General features: G+C 44.6%; 1 protein-coding gene across 5 annotated transcripts in view; it reads right to left on the reverse strand.

The window, feature by feature from the left end:
- Positions 1 to 16278, reverse strand: part of RLF (RLF zinc finger) — a 117177-nt gene that overhangs the window by 22677 nt on the left and 78222 nt on the right. For 4 of the 5 annotated variants that reach the window (XM_073317642.1, XM_073317644.1, XM_073317643.1 and 1 more), the window contains one exon: positions 5039 to 5180. In XM_073317642.1, the coding sequence (XP_073173743.1) occupies positions 5039 to 5180 (142 nt within the window). Of the gene's footprint in view, positions 1 to 5038; positions 5181 to 6324; positions 6543 to 16278 lie in introns of all 5 variants that reach the window. The other variant, XM_073317645.1, reaches the window with a different exon arrangement.

Genomic DNA, 16278 nt, shown 5'->3' on the forward strand with positions numbered 1-16278 from the left:
AGAGGGTCTGGAACAGCCCCTCACAGGCCATCTTCCCTCTTAGCTGTTGTCGGGACAAGTGGTGTCTGAGGTTATTTTGTTAGTCTCTAAGGTGCCACAAGTACTCCTTTTCTTTTTGCGAATACAGACTAACACGGCTGGTACTCTGAAACCTGTTATTTTGTTGGAATTACCATTCCTAATTGTACTTTTGAATAAAGTTGTGGCCATTTAGCCAAAAATTCCAAGTATCTGCATCTTCACTGACCCATTCCCCTTTGCAAATAATAATTATGCTAGTAATCACAGCATAATTTTACGGCATAATTTTACGGCATAATTTTACGGCAAACAGCCGTAAAATAGTATTTTTTTATGACTGTGGCTGATGTTTGTCTGTCCTTTATGTAGTAGTGCAAATATTTTCTATTTTTGCTGTGACACCCACAAATGTTAGCAAATCAATATCTTCTGAGCAATTAATGTACTTTAAAATATTGTTAAAAATGTAGTGAGAATGTGTAAACAATTTATCTGTATGCAGATTTTAAAATTTGGTACATTTCCAGGTGAACAAAGACAAAAATGGAAAACAATGTTTCGATAAACTGACATAAGAATGTGTTTCTAGGTACAAAGTACTTAACTGCACTTCTTGTAAATATGGTAACTAAATAAATATCTAACTAAGATGTATTAGAGCGAAATACTGATAACAAGTAACTGATCATGTTAATGATGTGATTTAATTCTATTGTTGTATCGCAGTATTGTTGTAGCCATGCTGGTCCCAGAATATTAGCGAGACATGGTGGGTGAGGTAAATATATTTTATTGGATCAACTTCTGTTGGTGAGAGAGACAAGCTTTTTAGCTTACAGAGAGTCTGGAAGAAGCTTGAAAGCATGTCTCTCACCAACAGAAGTTGGTCCAATAAAATATATTTACCTCACCCACCATGTCTCGCTAATTCTAAGCACATATAAACACACTTGTACATATATACACATATATATGTATGCTAAAATATTTAAATTATTCTTGTGTCATACTTGATCTCTATACTATTTCCTACAAAAGCTTATTAAAAGATTAAAGTTTGCAAAGTCAAGAACTTAAAAGTTGGGAAATATCCAGATGAAGACTGCCTGTGTGACATTCATTCTCCCCCATTTGTGTAACTACAGGATCATATTCTATTTTTTTTCCCCCATGAGGGAAAATAATGCTCAGTGAATGAAGCAGCTGTTCAATATTTCTTTTCAAACACATAAACCAACCTGTGACCTTATTTGCTGCCTATTCAAACCCTGCACTGAAAAAGGAATTTTTAGATTTCTTCATGGACTTTTGTGCACTGCACTTACCCTCTGTAGTATCTGAGCCTCCACAAACGTTAATTTATCTTCATAACACACCTGCTAACCCTTGACTGCACTGGAAAGTTTTTGCTATAAACTAAGGTGTGAATTTAAAAACTGCTATAGTTCATAGAATCATAGAATAACAGAGTTGGAAGGGACCTCTGGAGGCCATCTAGTCCAACCCCCTGCCCAGAGCAGGACCAATCCCAACTAAATCATCCCAGCCAGGGCTTTGTCAAGCCTGACCTTAAAAACTTCTAAGGAAGGCGATTCCACCACCTCCTAGGTATCGCATTCCAGTGTTTCACCACCCTCCTAGTGAAAAAGTTTTTCCTAATATCCAACCTAAATCTCCCACACTGCAACTTGAGACCATTACTCCTTGTCCTGTTGTCTGCTACCACTGAGAACAGTCTAGATCCATCCTCTTTGGAACCTCCTTTCGGGTAGTTAAAAGCAGCTATCAAATCCCCCCTCATTCTTCTCTTCCGTAGACTAAACAATCCCAGTTCCCTCAGCCTCTCCTCATAAGTCATGTGTTCCAGACCCCTAATCATTTTTGTTGCCCTTCGCTGGACTCTCTCCAATTTCTCCACATCCTTCTTGTAGTGTGGGGCCCAAAACTGGACACAGTACTCCAGATGAGGCCTCACCAGTGTCGAATAGAGGGGAATGATCACGTCCCTCGATCTGCTGGCAATGCCCCTACTTATACATCCCAAAATGCCATTGGCCTTCTTGGCAACAAGGGCACACTGTTATACCAGTATCAACCCTCACATGGCCATTCCTATCCTAATATGGAGTGGCTTTTTTCAGCTTAGTTTAAACCACTTCCCAAGCGATATAAACTAATTTAATTTTTTTTTTTAAAGCCTCTCTTATACTGAAATAAGAGTGTCTACAAAGGTGGCTATATCATTATATCTGGTAAAACTTTTCCAGGCAGATAAGGCTTCAGATACAGAAATATTAGTTCCATTTTACAGCTGAGGAACTCAATAAGAGAGACCGAGACCAAAATTTATGGAATGGTCCATGAATTTTGGGTGCTCAACTTGAGACACCTACCCTTATTCTGAGGTGCCGAGTACCTCCAGCTCCCACTGTCTTCAGTAGGAGCTCTGAATGTTCATCCATTCTGAAAATCAGGCTGTCAGGTATCTCAAGCTGGGCACCAAGAAAATGAGGCATACGCTATTAGCAGTCACATCTGAAAATTCTTGTGTAAGTTACTTGCTTAGTAAAACAAAGGAAGTCTGTGGCGATTCCAAGAATAGACTACAGTACCCTTATGTTCCAGACCAGTACCTTAACCACGAGTACCTTAACCACCATCCATTTTCCTCTTGCTTTCCACTGCCTTTTTCATTACACATCATATGAAGTTAATGAGGTGGGGTCCTTGAGACAACAATCTCAACACTATACATCCCTGTCTCATTCCCTGAGTATAGTCCATCCTGTGCACTGAATAAGGCAGGGTTCAGTGTAAAAAAAAATAGTATGTGACCGTGTGCAGAATGAAGGTTGTACAGGCTATACACAGGCCCCTAACTGTGGCATTTCTTAACTTCTGAGTGCTTCCCTTTGCAACCTTTATTACGTCTTTTTGTATAGAATGTCCTAGTTTTATTTAAATGAACAACCAACCAACTACATACTTTACCATGATTTGAACCTAGAGCCTCCACATTAACGTCAAACCTCTACCACTTAAGATGAAAGAGTAACTATTAGTTACTAGTGTTTAGCAGGCTGTTATCCTCTACCTGCACCAGCTGTTTCCTGTGGATTGTACAAGTGTTTTCTAGACAGCTACAGGAATTGGCATTCCTATTCGGGGAAAGGAATGTGGTCTAGCAGTTAGGGCAGAGAACAGAGAGAGGACTCCTGGGTGCACTGTGTTTGTTAATGATGTATTACATTTACATAGTACTTATACAACTGTGGATCTCAAAGGTGGCCATTAGAGACAAGCCATAGCATATTCATTCAGAGAAGTGTTGCGGTTAAGTAGATGAAGCTTGGGTGTGCCATATCAGAGACCTCGGTTTTATTCTTAGCTCTGTCAGAAGGTATCTTGTGCAACCTTTCAGATTGTCACTTTCCCCTCATTTTACAAATGAGGGGAATGATACTTCCCTTCCTCCTCTTAGGCCTACTCAATAGGTTGTGATGTGCACAGAATTTACCTTAGTCAGAAGAAGAGATAAGGCTACAATTTATGGTCTCCTGGCTCCCAGGCAAGTGCACACTTAGGCCACAGGATATCTCAATGAGAAAAAGCACCAGTAGCAGCAGCAGTTTTCTGTGTCCCATTTTGAGTTCTAGTTCTGTGCTAGATATCCACATGATGCAGGAAACTCAGTGGAATCTGGTACGCACAGTGAGTTGGAACATTCAGAAAATTAAGATACATGTATCAAGTTCTACTTTGCATGTGCAAATGATTGCTTTTCAGCATCTAAATCAATGAAAACTGGATGGCACATCTCTAACCTCAGGACAACCCTCAGACCTAATTTCAATTTTCTCCAATATACAAAGATGTTAGAGCAATTCAAAAAATGGTCAGAAAACGTTACCATTAGCAATCAGCCTATTTTTTGTACCCTTGTCCTCAAAAGTGTTTAACTTATTCTTTGCTAATTCCTTCCCCCACAAAAGATCCAGTCTGAGGCAAAGAACAAGTATGGAAAATTTCAGTCCAAACAGCTGAAATATGTCAAAAGTTATAAGCATTTGGAAACAAAGGATTATAATAGAAAGTATTAAGATACCTTAACTATAGGCATAACTATTGCTTTGCCTATTAATAGTGTCCCACCATATTTGTCACCTTTAAACTACACAATTCCAGTCTTCCATCTCCCCTCATGCAGAAATCTTCCCGGGCCTATAATAATTTTTTGTTGCCCATCTCTAGCATCCTTCTATTACTATTTACAGTTATAGTGGAGGGAGGGGGGATTTACAATTAATTTAGAACCCAGCAAAGTACATAGCTCAAATGCATTACCTTGCATTTATCAGCAGTGAAATTCATCTGCCATCATGCTGCCTGGCTTTAACTCAAATCCTGTCTGAAATTCCTCAGTCTTCTTTAATCTTGACTAACCTAAATGACTCATCTTCAAATTTTACCACCTCATTGTTTACCACCTTTTCCAGCTCCTTATTGCACATTTTGAACATCAGTATATAGTATACATCTTGGGCCCAAGCCATTAAGCTTTTGGGAAAAAAGGGAACAATGCTCACTTTAAAAATTATATTATTACAACTATACTTCAAAGCAGAGCTGCATTTTAAGATTAGTGAGTATGGCACTGTGGTGTATTTGCTCTTGTTTGAGGAAACGTTAGTTGAGCAATCTATGAGAAATGTGCCCAGGTACTACACTGATAGGTGCATTACAAATGTATGTAATAATTATGAAGTATGTTTATGACTTCTGTTGGAATTATGTTTTTTAAAAATCTTCAGTTATTCAATTTGTTAGTCTCTAATGTGCCACAAGTCCTCCTTTTCTTTTTGCAGATACAGACTAACACAGCTGCTACTCTGAAACCTGTCAAATATTATTGTTATAGCAAAGCAACAAATTAAGTTATGTTCTATGGTGCAATTTGTACATGGACTCAATAATAAAATGAAATTAACAGCAGCAGACTGCAACATAAATTACTTACTTCAGATTGTATGACTCTAATAAGGAAGAATAAGTGTTGTAGCGTTTTAGCTATAATGCCAAACTGCCGACATCTCTCCAAAAAAGAATCTAAAGAAGGATCAATTCTTCTTTGCAACTTGCTCCAGAATAGAGTCAGCTCCCTGTGAAAAGAGTTCAAAGCAGATTGTAAACATAATGCAAGGTGAGGAAACTGTGTGAGATTTGTCTAAAATCTCCACAATGTAGCTTTAAGGGTTAACACAATATTAACTACTGGGGAAAAATCCATATTGCCTGATATTAATCAGGCTCCTACCTCTTAGGCAGCTAACATAAGGTTAGTACTGTTAAGGTTACTCTTATTAAACAGAAATCAGAACAAAACCTACCAGCTTGCTATTCTCTCTTCAAGCATGAAAGAGAGTGGGTTCTTTAAAGATAGTTTGCTCTCCCAAAGCACCTTCCCAGATGCATGCTCCAATCATTAGGCTACAGAGTTACTCTCATGCGCATGTACTCTCTCTAGCCCAAATGACTCAGAAAGCATGCACAAGCATGAGAATGACTCTGTAGTCTAGTGGTTAGAGGACGTGGGAGACCCAGGATCCAGTCCCCCTGCTCTGATGACTAATTATTTATGTAAAGTAGAATAGCTTCAACTGGAGAAACAGAGGGAGCCTCACATCAGAATATTCTATATCCCAGCAGTTAGGGCACTCACCTGAGAAGTGGCAGATCTTCATTCAAATTCCTTCTCCCCCTCAGGTGGAGAAGGGACTTGAATTGGGGGTCTCCCACATCCTAAGTAAGCCCCAAGTTAAAAGTTATGAGGAAGGTCCTCCTCCTCCACCCCGTTTGTGTGAACTCACCTGAGGGCCCAATCCTGTACTTGACCTTTGAGAACACCTACTGGATCAAGCCCCACATGCAGCTAAGGTGCTCAGCCACCCTGATTTCTGAATCGCTCTGGGACTCAGGCAGAAGATAAGTATTTGGATGCCTAGAGGGAGGCAGTAGAGCACTTGCCCAAAGGCAGAAACACAGGTGCCTAAAGAACTTTTACTGCAAAACTTTAGGCACCTAGTGAATTTAGGAGCCTACAGTGTTTAGTTGGTTGGGAACTGCAGTGATGCCAGCACCAGGATGTAGGCACCTAACACCTTTTGTGTATTCAGGCCTATATTCTTCGCTCCAGCTGACATTAGGTATCCCGGATCCAGGCAGGGCCAGGAAAGACCTGTTTCAATTCTGAAGCCCGCTTCAGAGAGCTAAACTAAAGAAACCTGTGCCAAAGTCAATGCTCACCACCACATCCACAGCAAGGGGCCTGTCAGAGGAGAGTTCTTCAGTGTTGATGGACCATCAGTGCTGGAAAACAGCCTCATGCTTCCTCCAGCAGTGAAAGGACCTTAAAGAATCTTTGCCATGTTGGCGCCTTGGAAGTGGTTGATTCATTTGATCCCTCCCCAGCCTCTGATGCCAAGCCTCCTTCAGACGCCAGGAGGCCTCCTCTTTCCCCTGACCTGAAGCATAAAGCCAAGAGCATGTTTCGAATTCCCCCAGCACTGAATGTGTTTATTCCCAGAAAGCAGCGGCAGCACACATTCAGGGACACAGGAAGCTATGTTGCTGATCCAGATTCACCAGTGCTACAGGCCCCATCAGCTCATTTTTGTGCCACTGGATATCCCCAGATGTCAGCTTTGAGGCTAAGACCATTCCCTGTACCAGTGCCGTCTGGTTTCAAATCAGCTCCATTCAGATCCTTCCCGGATCCAGACAAGGAGGATTCTTCTTCTGGGTCTTAGTTATGTATAGTTGGCCTGCCACCGTACGAGGTGGCTTATGGAACAGGAATTCTCTCATTTCCATGGGATCTGCTTCCTCTACAATCTCTCTCAGGTTTGTTGTGGGAGATTACAACATGCACTAATGTCATTGGGCTGACATCCCCTTGGATGATGGATCTCTAATGCCCTAGAGAGCCTTCAAATTGTAAACGCAGGAAGGCCAAGCCTGCTATTTTCTTGCCCGTCAGACTCTCCCAGACCTGCATCTCCTCTTTTTACAGTTTCTCTAATCCTTATAAAGGAAAGGAGTACTTGTGGCACCTTAGAGACTAACCAATTTATTTGAGCATGAGCTTTCGTGAGCTACAGCTCACTTCATCGGATGCATACCGTGGAAACGCCGATGAAATGAGCTGTAGCTCACGAAAGCTCATGCTCAAATAAATTGGTTAGTCTCTAAGGTGCCACAAGTACTCCTTTTCTTTTTGCGAATACAGACTAACACGGCTGTTACTCTGAAATCTAATCCTTATGGAGCTACCAAATCCACCTGGATCACTGGGTAATAGCAAAGACTAGCTGCCATGGAATGTTGATGTGGCACCAGATAAGGAGGGTGCTATGTCAATATTAGAGAACACCACTTTTTGTTGTTTTTTTTGGGATAGGTAGCGTTGTACCCATGTTGGTCCCAGGATATTAGAGAGACAAGGTGGGTAAGATCTTTTATATTTTATTGGACCAGCATCTGCTGACGACAGAGACATTGTTTCAAGCTTACACAGAGCTCAAAAGTGTGTTTCTCGCACCAAAAGTCAGTCCAATAAAAACATATTACCTCATGCACTCTCTCTCTTTTTTTTTTAAAAATAGCTTCAGATCAAGAGAGTGGCAAAGTCATCTTGCCAGTGAATGAGGGTGTCCTAGAGCTTGCTAGAGACAATGCCTAATTCCATACCTTCTACACCTCTACCCCGATACAACATGGTCCTCCGGAGACAAAAAATCTCACCGCATTATAGGTGAGACCGCGTTATATTCAACTTGCTTTGGCCCCCTCATTCCTTGTTCCCTGACCGCCCCCTTCAGAGACACCCATCTCTAATCACCCCCAGGACCTCACCCCCACCCAACCCCCCTGCTCCCTGTCCCCTGACTGCTCCGACCCCTATCCACACCCCCCGCCCTGACAGGTGCTCACTGGTAGCAGCGGGAAGCGGAGCAACACAGCCCCAGCCCGCTCCTCTCCGCCACCTCCCAGCTGCGGTGTTCCACTTCCCGCTGCTGGTGAGTGCAGGGAGGTTGGGGAAAGGACATCCCCCCTACTCACCTGCGGCGGGAAGCAGAGCGCTGCGGCTTGGAGCTGGAGGAGTGGAGCGAGCTGGGGCCAGGCTGCTACGCTTCTGCTGCTGCTGGTGAGTGCAGGGGGGATCCGTTCCCCCAAGCCCCCTCCCCTGAGCAACACTGCTGGGGCCGGGGAAGCGGAGCAGGCTGCTCCCAGCCCCGCACTAATCCCCCGGGCCACTCTGGGACTGCGGGGCCCCCAAAAGTGCCCTCCCACAGCTCCTGCCTCCCAGACCCTGGGGGTGGGGAGGAGCCCCTGACAGCCCCCGAGACCCACTGCCCCTTATCCAACCCCTTGGCCCCAGCCTGGCCCGGCCCCCTTAACACGCTGCTCAGAGCAGTGAGTCAGAGCTTTACCACGTTGTATGTGAACCCGCGTTATATCAGGTCGTGTTATATCGGGGTAGAGCTGTATCTCCAAGAAAGATAGGCTGTAGTAAGCACTTCAGTATTTTAGGGTATTTTTTCACCACCCTATTCCGAAACTCGACTGTGCCGCCAAGAAGTCCTTACATTCTGTACTTTCTGATAAAGGGAAGAATCTGGACACAGTTAGCCAGAAGATCATTTTGGGGACACATTAGGTATGTGGACAGCCAATTATCAAGCTAAAATGGCATGTAATCACTACAACCTCTGGGAAAATATACCAGCCATAACTTCAGTATCTCCATTAGGAGAAGAAGACGACTACTTATTTATTTATTATTGTGTGTGTATGTGTGTGGTGACGCATGTACTCAAAGCGGCTTTTGAAAGGTCAGTGGCTCAGGCACATAACTCCAACACTACTGTTGGCTTTGCTAATTAGGGATAATGTGTGGATTCACAGGTTTATGCAGAAGAATTTACTTTTAATGGGATGGGTCTTTGAAGGGCTCTTGGCTGGGGGCTTCTCTGAAGTCTAGGTTGCAGGTTTCTCTGGAGTCTTCTCTGCCGTCTTAAAGAGAGTGTCCAAGAAAGTTTGGACAGATGGTCTCGACTCCTTGTAAATTTCTCTGCAGCAGCTATACATGTTGGATATGTCCCTATGGCTAGGCAGCAGTTCTGCAGAAAAGGACCTAGGGGTGACAGTGGACGAGAAGCTGGATATGAGTCAGCAGTGTGCCCTTGTTGCCAAGAAGGCCAATGGCATTTTGGGATGTATAAGTAGGGGCATAGCGAGCAGATCGAGGGACGTGATCGTTCCCCTCTATTCGACATTGGTGAGGCCTCATCTGGAGTACTGTGTGCAGTTTTGGGCCCCACACTTCAAGAAGGATGTGGATAAATTGGAGAGAGTCCAGCGAAGGGCAACAAAAATGATTAGGGGTCTGGAACACATGAGTTATGAGGAGAGGCTGAGGGAGCTGGGATTGTTTAGCCTGCAGAAGAGAAGAATGAGGGGGGATTTGATAGCTGCTTTCAACTACCTGAAAGGGGGTTCCAAAGAGGATGGCTCTAGACTGTTCTCAATGGTAGCAGATGACAGAACGAGGAGTAATGGTCTCAAGTTGCAGTGGGGGAGGTTTAGATTGGATATTAGGAAAAACTTTTTCACTAAGAGGGTGGTGAAACACTGGAATGCGTTACCTAGGGAGGTGGTAGAATCTCCTTCCTTAGAGGTTTTTAAGGTCAGGCTTGACAAAGCCCTGGCTGGGATGATTTAACTGGGAATTGGTCCTGCTTCGAGCAGGGGGTTGGACTAGATGACCTTCTGGGGTCCCTTCCAACCCTGATATTCTATGATTCTATGATTCTATGATTCTATTCACAGATGCACTGTGTCCAATGTCGGGGTGGTGTTCCTCAAACAGGGACATGGCAGCTTCCAAATGTTGAAATGCCGCAGCCAACACTTTTGTTGTCAAGACTTTACAGGCAGGAGTCTCAGCAGTGGGTGCATCTTCTTCCTCTGCCACCTTCTGCTTTTCCAATTCAATGATGTCCTCATTAGTTAATTCCTCACAATGTGATGCCAGCAACTCATCAACATCCTCTGGTTCAACATCTAAAGTTGAGTTCTTTGCCCATCTCAGCAACTACTTGGGTCACCTCTTCAACAGTGCCTGTGAATCCTTGGAAATCAGACACAAACTCAGGACATAATTTTTTCCAAATGCCATTCAAATTGGATTGTTTCACCTCATTCCATGCCTCACCAATGTTCTTAACTGCATGGTAAATGTTGAAGCCCTTCCAGAATTCCTTCAGAGTTGGTCCACCTTGCTTCTCAGTTGCCCTGATGACCTGAGCAATTGTGCTCCTGAGATAGTAGGCCTTGAAGGATGCAATTACCCGCTGGTCCATGAGGTGCAACAATGAGGTGGTGTTTGGGGGCAGAAACACCACTTTGACATAGAATAGAATAGAATCATAGAATAGAATATCAGGGTTGGAAGGGACCCCAGAAGGTCGTCTAGTCCAACCCCCTGCTCGAAGCAGGACCAATTCCCAGTTAAATCATCCCAGCCAGGGCTTTGTCAAGCCTGACTTTAAAAACCTCTAAGGAAGGAGATTCTACCACCTCCCTAGGTAACGTATTCCAGTGTTTCACCACCCTCTTAGTGAAAAAGTTTTTCCTAATATCCAATCTAAACCTCCCTCACTGCAACTTGAGACCATTACTCCTCGTTCTGTCATCTGCTACCATTGAGAACAGTCTAGAGCCATCCTCTTTGGAACCCCCTTTCAGGTAGTTGAAAGCAGCTATCAAATCCCCCCTCATTCTTCTCTTCTGCAGGCTAAACAATCCCAGCTCCCTCAGCCTCTCCTCATAACTCATGTGTTCCAGTCCCCTAATCATTTTTGTTGCCCTTCGTTGGACTCTCTCCAATTTATCCACATCCTTCTTGAAGTGTGGGGCCCAAAACTGGACACAGTACTCCAGATGAGGCCTCACCAATGTCGAATAGAGGGGAACAATCACGTCCCTCGATCTGCTCGCTATGCCCCTACTTATACATCCCAAAATGCCATTGGCCTTCTTGGCAACAAGGGCACACTGCTGACTCATATCCAGCTTCTCGTCCACTGTCACCCCTAGGTCCTTTTCCGCAGAACTGCTGCCTAGCCATTCGGTCCCTAGTCTGTAGCTGTGCATTGGGTTCTTCCGTCCTAAGTGCAGGACCCTGCACTTATCCTTATTGAACCTCATCAGATTTCTTTTGGCCCAATCCTCCAATTTGTCTAGGTCCTTCTGTATCCGATCCCTCCCCTCCAGCATATCTACCACTCCTCCCAGTTTAGTATCATCTGCAAATTTGCTGAGAGTGCAATCCACACCATCCTCCAGATCATTTAGAATCATAGAATCATAGAATATCAGGGTTGGAAGGGACCCCAGAAGGTCATCTAGTCCAACCCCCTGCTCAAAGCAGGACCAATTTATGAAGATATTGAACAAAACCGGCCCCAGGACCGACCCTTGGGGCACTCCACTTGATACCGGCTGCCAACTAGACATGGAGCCATTGATCACTACCCGTTGAGCCCAACAATCTAGCCAGCTTTCTACCCACCTTGTAGTGCATTCATCCAGCCCATACTTCCTTAACTTGCTGACAGGAATACTGTGGGAGTATTGACAGAATACTGTCAAAAGCTTTGCTAAAGTCAAGAAACAATACATCCACTGCTTTCCCTTCATCCACAGAACCAGTAATCTCAACACATCAGGATGCATGTCGTCAAGGGTGGTTGGATGACCAGGAGCATTGTCGAGGATTAACAGTACTTTAAATGCAAGATTGTTGTTGCTGAAATAGCTCCTGACACTTGGCACAAAATGATGATTAAACCAATTCTCAAAAATGTTACTGACCCATGCCTTAGGATTGGATTTCCATATCACTGGGAGAAATGCCTTGGAATATCTCTTGAAAGCCCTGGGTTTTTCCAACCAGCAAACAAGCAAGGGTTTGAGTTTAAAGTCACCTTCAGCATTTGCACTGAGCGAAAGAGCGAGCCTTTCCTTAGCAGCTTTGAACCCTGTCATGGATTTCTCCTTTTTGCCTATGTAGGTTCTTGATAGCATTTTTTTTTTTTTCCAAAAGAGCCCAGTTTTGTCAACATTAGGGTTGAAACTTGACAAGCACAATAGCCACCGTCCTCAATGATTTTAGCCAATGTGTCAGGAAAAGCACGAGCTGCCTCCTCATCAGCACTGGCAGCTTTGCCTGAGACCCTGATGTTGTGCAAATTGGCCCTGGCTTTAAAACGCATAAACCAACCCCTGCTTGCATTAAAGGGCTCATGAGTAGAACTCTCCCCGCGTTGTGTCTTTGGCTTTTCATAAAGGCTCCTAGCCTTTTCCTGAATTATGCCTAAACTCACAGGAGCTTGGCATTAATTTTGATCCTCCATCCAAACAATTAACAGTTTTGCAACCTGAGCAATGAGTCCAACACGCTGCTTAGTTATCACAGTTGACTGCATAGGAGCTGAGCCCTTGACATGTTCCTGAATTCTGACCATGTCTTTCAGGATGGTCATGAAAATTGTTCAGGGGATATCCAAAACTCTGCTGATTTCAGTTGCTGTCTCCGGTTTTCCAGATCTCTTAGTGACATCCATTTTTGTTTCCATAGTAATGGTTCTACGTTTCTTAGAAGAAGAAACATCACCTGCACCAGATTTATGCTTTTCTGCCATTTAAAAAAAAAAAAAATAGAACCACAAAGAACAGCAACTGGGCATCTTAAGTCAGGCTGAGCAGAAAGGCAGGATGGGCAGAATTCCAGCAACTCAGCTGCTCAGAATGCCGGCAACATACTATGCAGAATTGGGCTTGCTTTTTATAGAGTTGTTTGTAAATAACTTTGTGGTTGCATTATAATGAATGGAGCTGGAAGGGGTCTCTTGTATTCACTTGTCTGATTGGCTTCCAAGGCCAGGATAGCTTGTTGCCGGGTAACCTTGCCGCTTGTTTTTGATTGGCTCCCAACCCTGGGTTCAGCCAATCAGAAAGCTTGAATAATGAAATCAGTGATTGGCCGAGGCTCAGCATGTGATGTGTGCTGTTCTCCCTGCCGGCTTTCATTGTAAGGGCGAAACAAGTGTCGTAGGGGCAAAAAGAGCAGTCAATTGAAAAGCGTCATATGTGGCATCGGACACAAGTCAGGCGTCGCAAGTCCCAAGACTCCCTGTACTTTGTTCTTTGGGTATAAACAGTCATTGAATAGTTACACAATTCAATTTTACCCCCACTTCATGCTACCTCTCAATCAACTTCACTCATCACCTTTCAGGGATCACTCTCACAAAACAGTAATGAAGATGAAGGAAATTCTCGTTGACAATGGGAACAACAGAAAAGGATCTAGAAGAGCAGTGAGAGAAGGGTTTCTTCTACCCTAGACACTTCCTCATTCCAAAGAGAGACTGTAGGCTTTGCCCTGTCAGAGCTCAAGAAACTGTAGATTATCAAGAAGTTCAAATTTTGAGTAACTGCCCAATCTTCCACCATTTTCTCAGTTTCCAAACAGAACCGGTTTGGGGCTGTCAAACTGAAGAATGCCTATTTCCTCGTCAGCATCAAGTGGTTCCATTAAAGATCTTGGATTATACTAGCAATACAGAAAAGGAGGACTTGTGGCACCTTAGAGACTAACCAATTTATTAGAGCATAAGCTTTCGTGAGCTACAGCTCACTTCTTCAGATGCATATCGTGGAAGTTTGGCAGTTTCCACGATATGCATCTGAAGAAGTGAGCTGTAGCTCACGAAAGCTTATGCTCTAATAAATTGGTTAGTCTCTAAGGTGCCACAAGTCCTCCTTTTCTTTTTGCGAATACAGACTAACACGGCTGTTACTCTAAAACTAGCAATACAAGTTCCTAACTTTCAGTCTCTGCTCGGCACCCAAATTCTTCAAGTATGTAATTGTGGATGACACTCATATGAGATAAAGAATTTATGTCTATCAGTAGTTAGATAACTCTCTGATTCAATATTTGTCTTAGTCTTTGGACATTTTGGAAAAAACTTGCAACTTATTTCAGAAGGCAGGCCTTTTTATTAACTGGAAGAAGCGAAATCCAAAGGATTTTGTTCCTTTTAGCTATTTTGGACTCTGTTCACACAAAAGCTTTCCTGACAGAGACAGGATATTTGAAACTGCATCAAGCCATAGGGACCTGAAGATCAACTTGAGTAAGTTAGTGACATTTCGTCTCAGAGATCAAGGACTGATGACTTAACTATCTGCACATTTGAGAATAAGGCCTTTAGATAACTGCCTGGCTCAAAACTACAGGCTAAATGAGAACAAGTGTAGCTCCAAACATACCCTGGTCATTTCAAATGATGGCAGCAATGACCAAATGCGTGGCTACACAGGTGGTGTTGGCAAGAAAGCTTTTGGCTTCTTTGACAATGAGCTGATGTTCCAGGAAAGAGGATTACTGTACTGGGATGGACTCTATTGTCTGGCTAACTTGATAAGGAGAGCTTTAAACTAGGCCCGATGAGGGATGGTGACAAAAATCCAGCCAATGCGCATCCAGATCAAGTAATGACGACAAGATAAGTTCATGGAGAATACGTTCATCAATCAATGCCCACGATGGGCAGGGATGCAAAGTCATCCTCTGAAGCGTCCCTAGCCTGTTTACCAGAAGCTGGGAATGGGTGACAGGGAATGGATCACTTGATGGTTACCCGAGTGCTGTAGGAGCTTGGGGGGGGGGCTGGGGGGGGGGCACCATGGATGCTCATGGGGGGGAGGGGAGAAGTAGCCCGGGGGACACCACAGGTGCTCATGGGGGAGCAACCCAGGACTGGGTGGCAGGCTCTATACCTGGCTCCTTGGAAACAGCGACATGTCCCTCCCTCAACTCCTAGTTCCACACGCTGCCTCCGCCTGCAGTTCCCAGCCAATGGGAGCCACGGAGCTGGCACTTGGGGCAGCGCGCGGAGATAGGTGCTGAGGGAGGGACATGTTGCTTCTGGGGCACCCCCCCAAGATAAGCACTGCCCAGAGCCCTCACCCCTTCCCACACCCAAACTCCTGCTGCTGCTGGGGGGAGGGGGGGGGGAGAAGGGGGCAAGACTACTCCAGCAGCAGCCAAAGCAACCGGCCCGGGGGCCAACTGAGCCAGCCGCACCAGACACTGCAGAAGTCACGTAGGTCCTGGAAAGCCACGGAATCCGTGACTTCAAACTCACAGCCTTAGTCATGGTATATGAAAAAAAAAAAATGACTTAGTTAGCATTACAGAGACTTGGTGGGACAATTCCCATGTTTGGAGTACCAGCATTGAGGGATACAGCTTGTTCTGAAAGGATAGTTATGGGAAAAAAGGAGGCGGCGTTGCGCTGTACGTCAAGAGGTACAGTAGAACTTCAAAGATACGAACACCAAAGTTACGGACTGACCAGTCAACTGGACACCATATGAAACCGGAAGTAACCAATCACGCAGAAGCAGAGGACCCCCCCCCCAAAAAAAGAGAAATATTGTACTGTGCCTGTATTACATCTTAAAAGGTAAGAACATCTGGGCTGCCTGTCCCCGTCCCCACCCTCACACGTGGGGCAGCCACTTACAGCTACAATAAGAGGTGAAGACACTGGGACTGCCAGCCCAAGGCAGCCGGAGCCAGCAGAGCAGGAGCAATGCTGGGGTCTGCACTGCTTTCACCTCCCTCCCCCTGGAGGGGGACCGTGCTGTTTTCATCCCTCCCCGACCTCGAGGGGGATGTGCTGTTTACACCCCCCACACCCACACCCCCCATGACAGGAGGGAGACAAGTTTGAAAGAAGCTGTCTGCTAGGGCTGAGGAGGGAGCTCAGCTGCTGCTGAAACCTAGCCTGGAGTGTCAGCTGCTGGATCTGGTGTCCAAACTGTGCTTTGTTCAGAGTTACGAACAACCTCCATTCCTGAGGTGTCCGTAACTCGAAGGTTCTACTGTACCTTGCTCCGAGGTACGAGGGGAAGTGCGCAACAGACCTACTAAGAGTCTCTGGGTGTGGATAAAAAGGGGAAAAAAAGAAGTGATGTTATGGTGAGGGTTTAACAGAGACCACCAAATCAGGAAGAGGAAGTGGAAGAGGCATTCTATAAGCAGGTATCAAGATTAGCTAACACACAAGCTAGTAATGGGAAATTTTAACTTCCCCAATATCTGTTGGAAGATTATTACAG

Source organism: Lepidochelys kempii, chromosome 19 (genome assembly GCF_965140265.1).
Source record: "Lepidochelys kempii isolate rLepKem1 chromosome 19, rLepKem1.hap2, whole genome shotgun sequence".
In the NCBI taxonomy this organism is placed as follows: Eukaryota; Metazoa; Chordata; order Testudines; family Cheloniidae; genus Lepidochelys; species Lepidochelys kempii.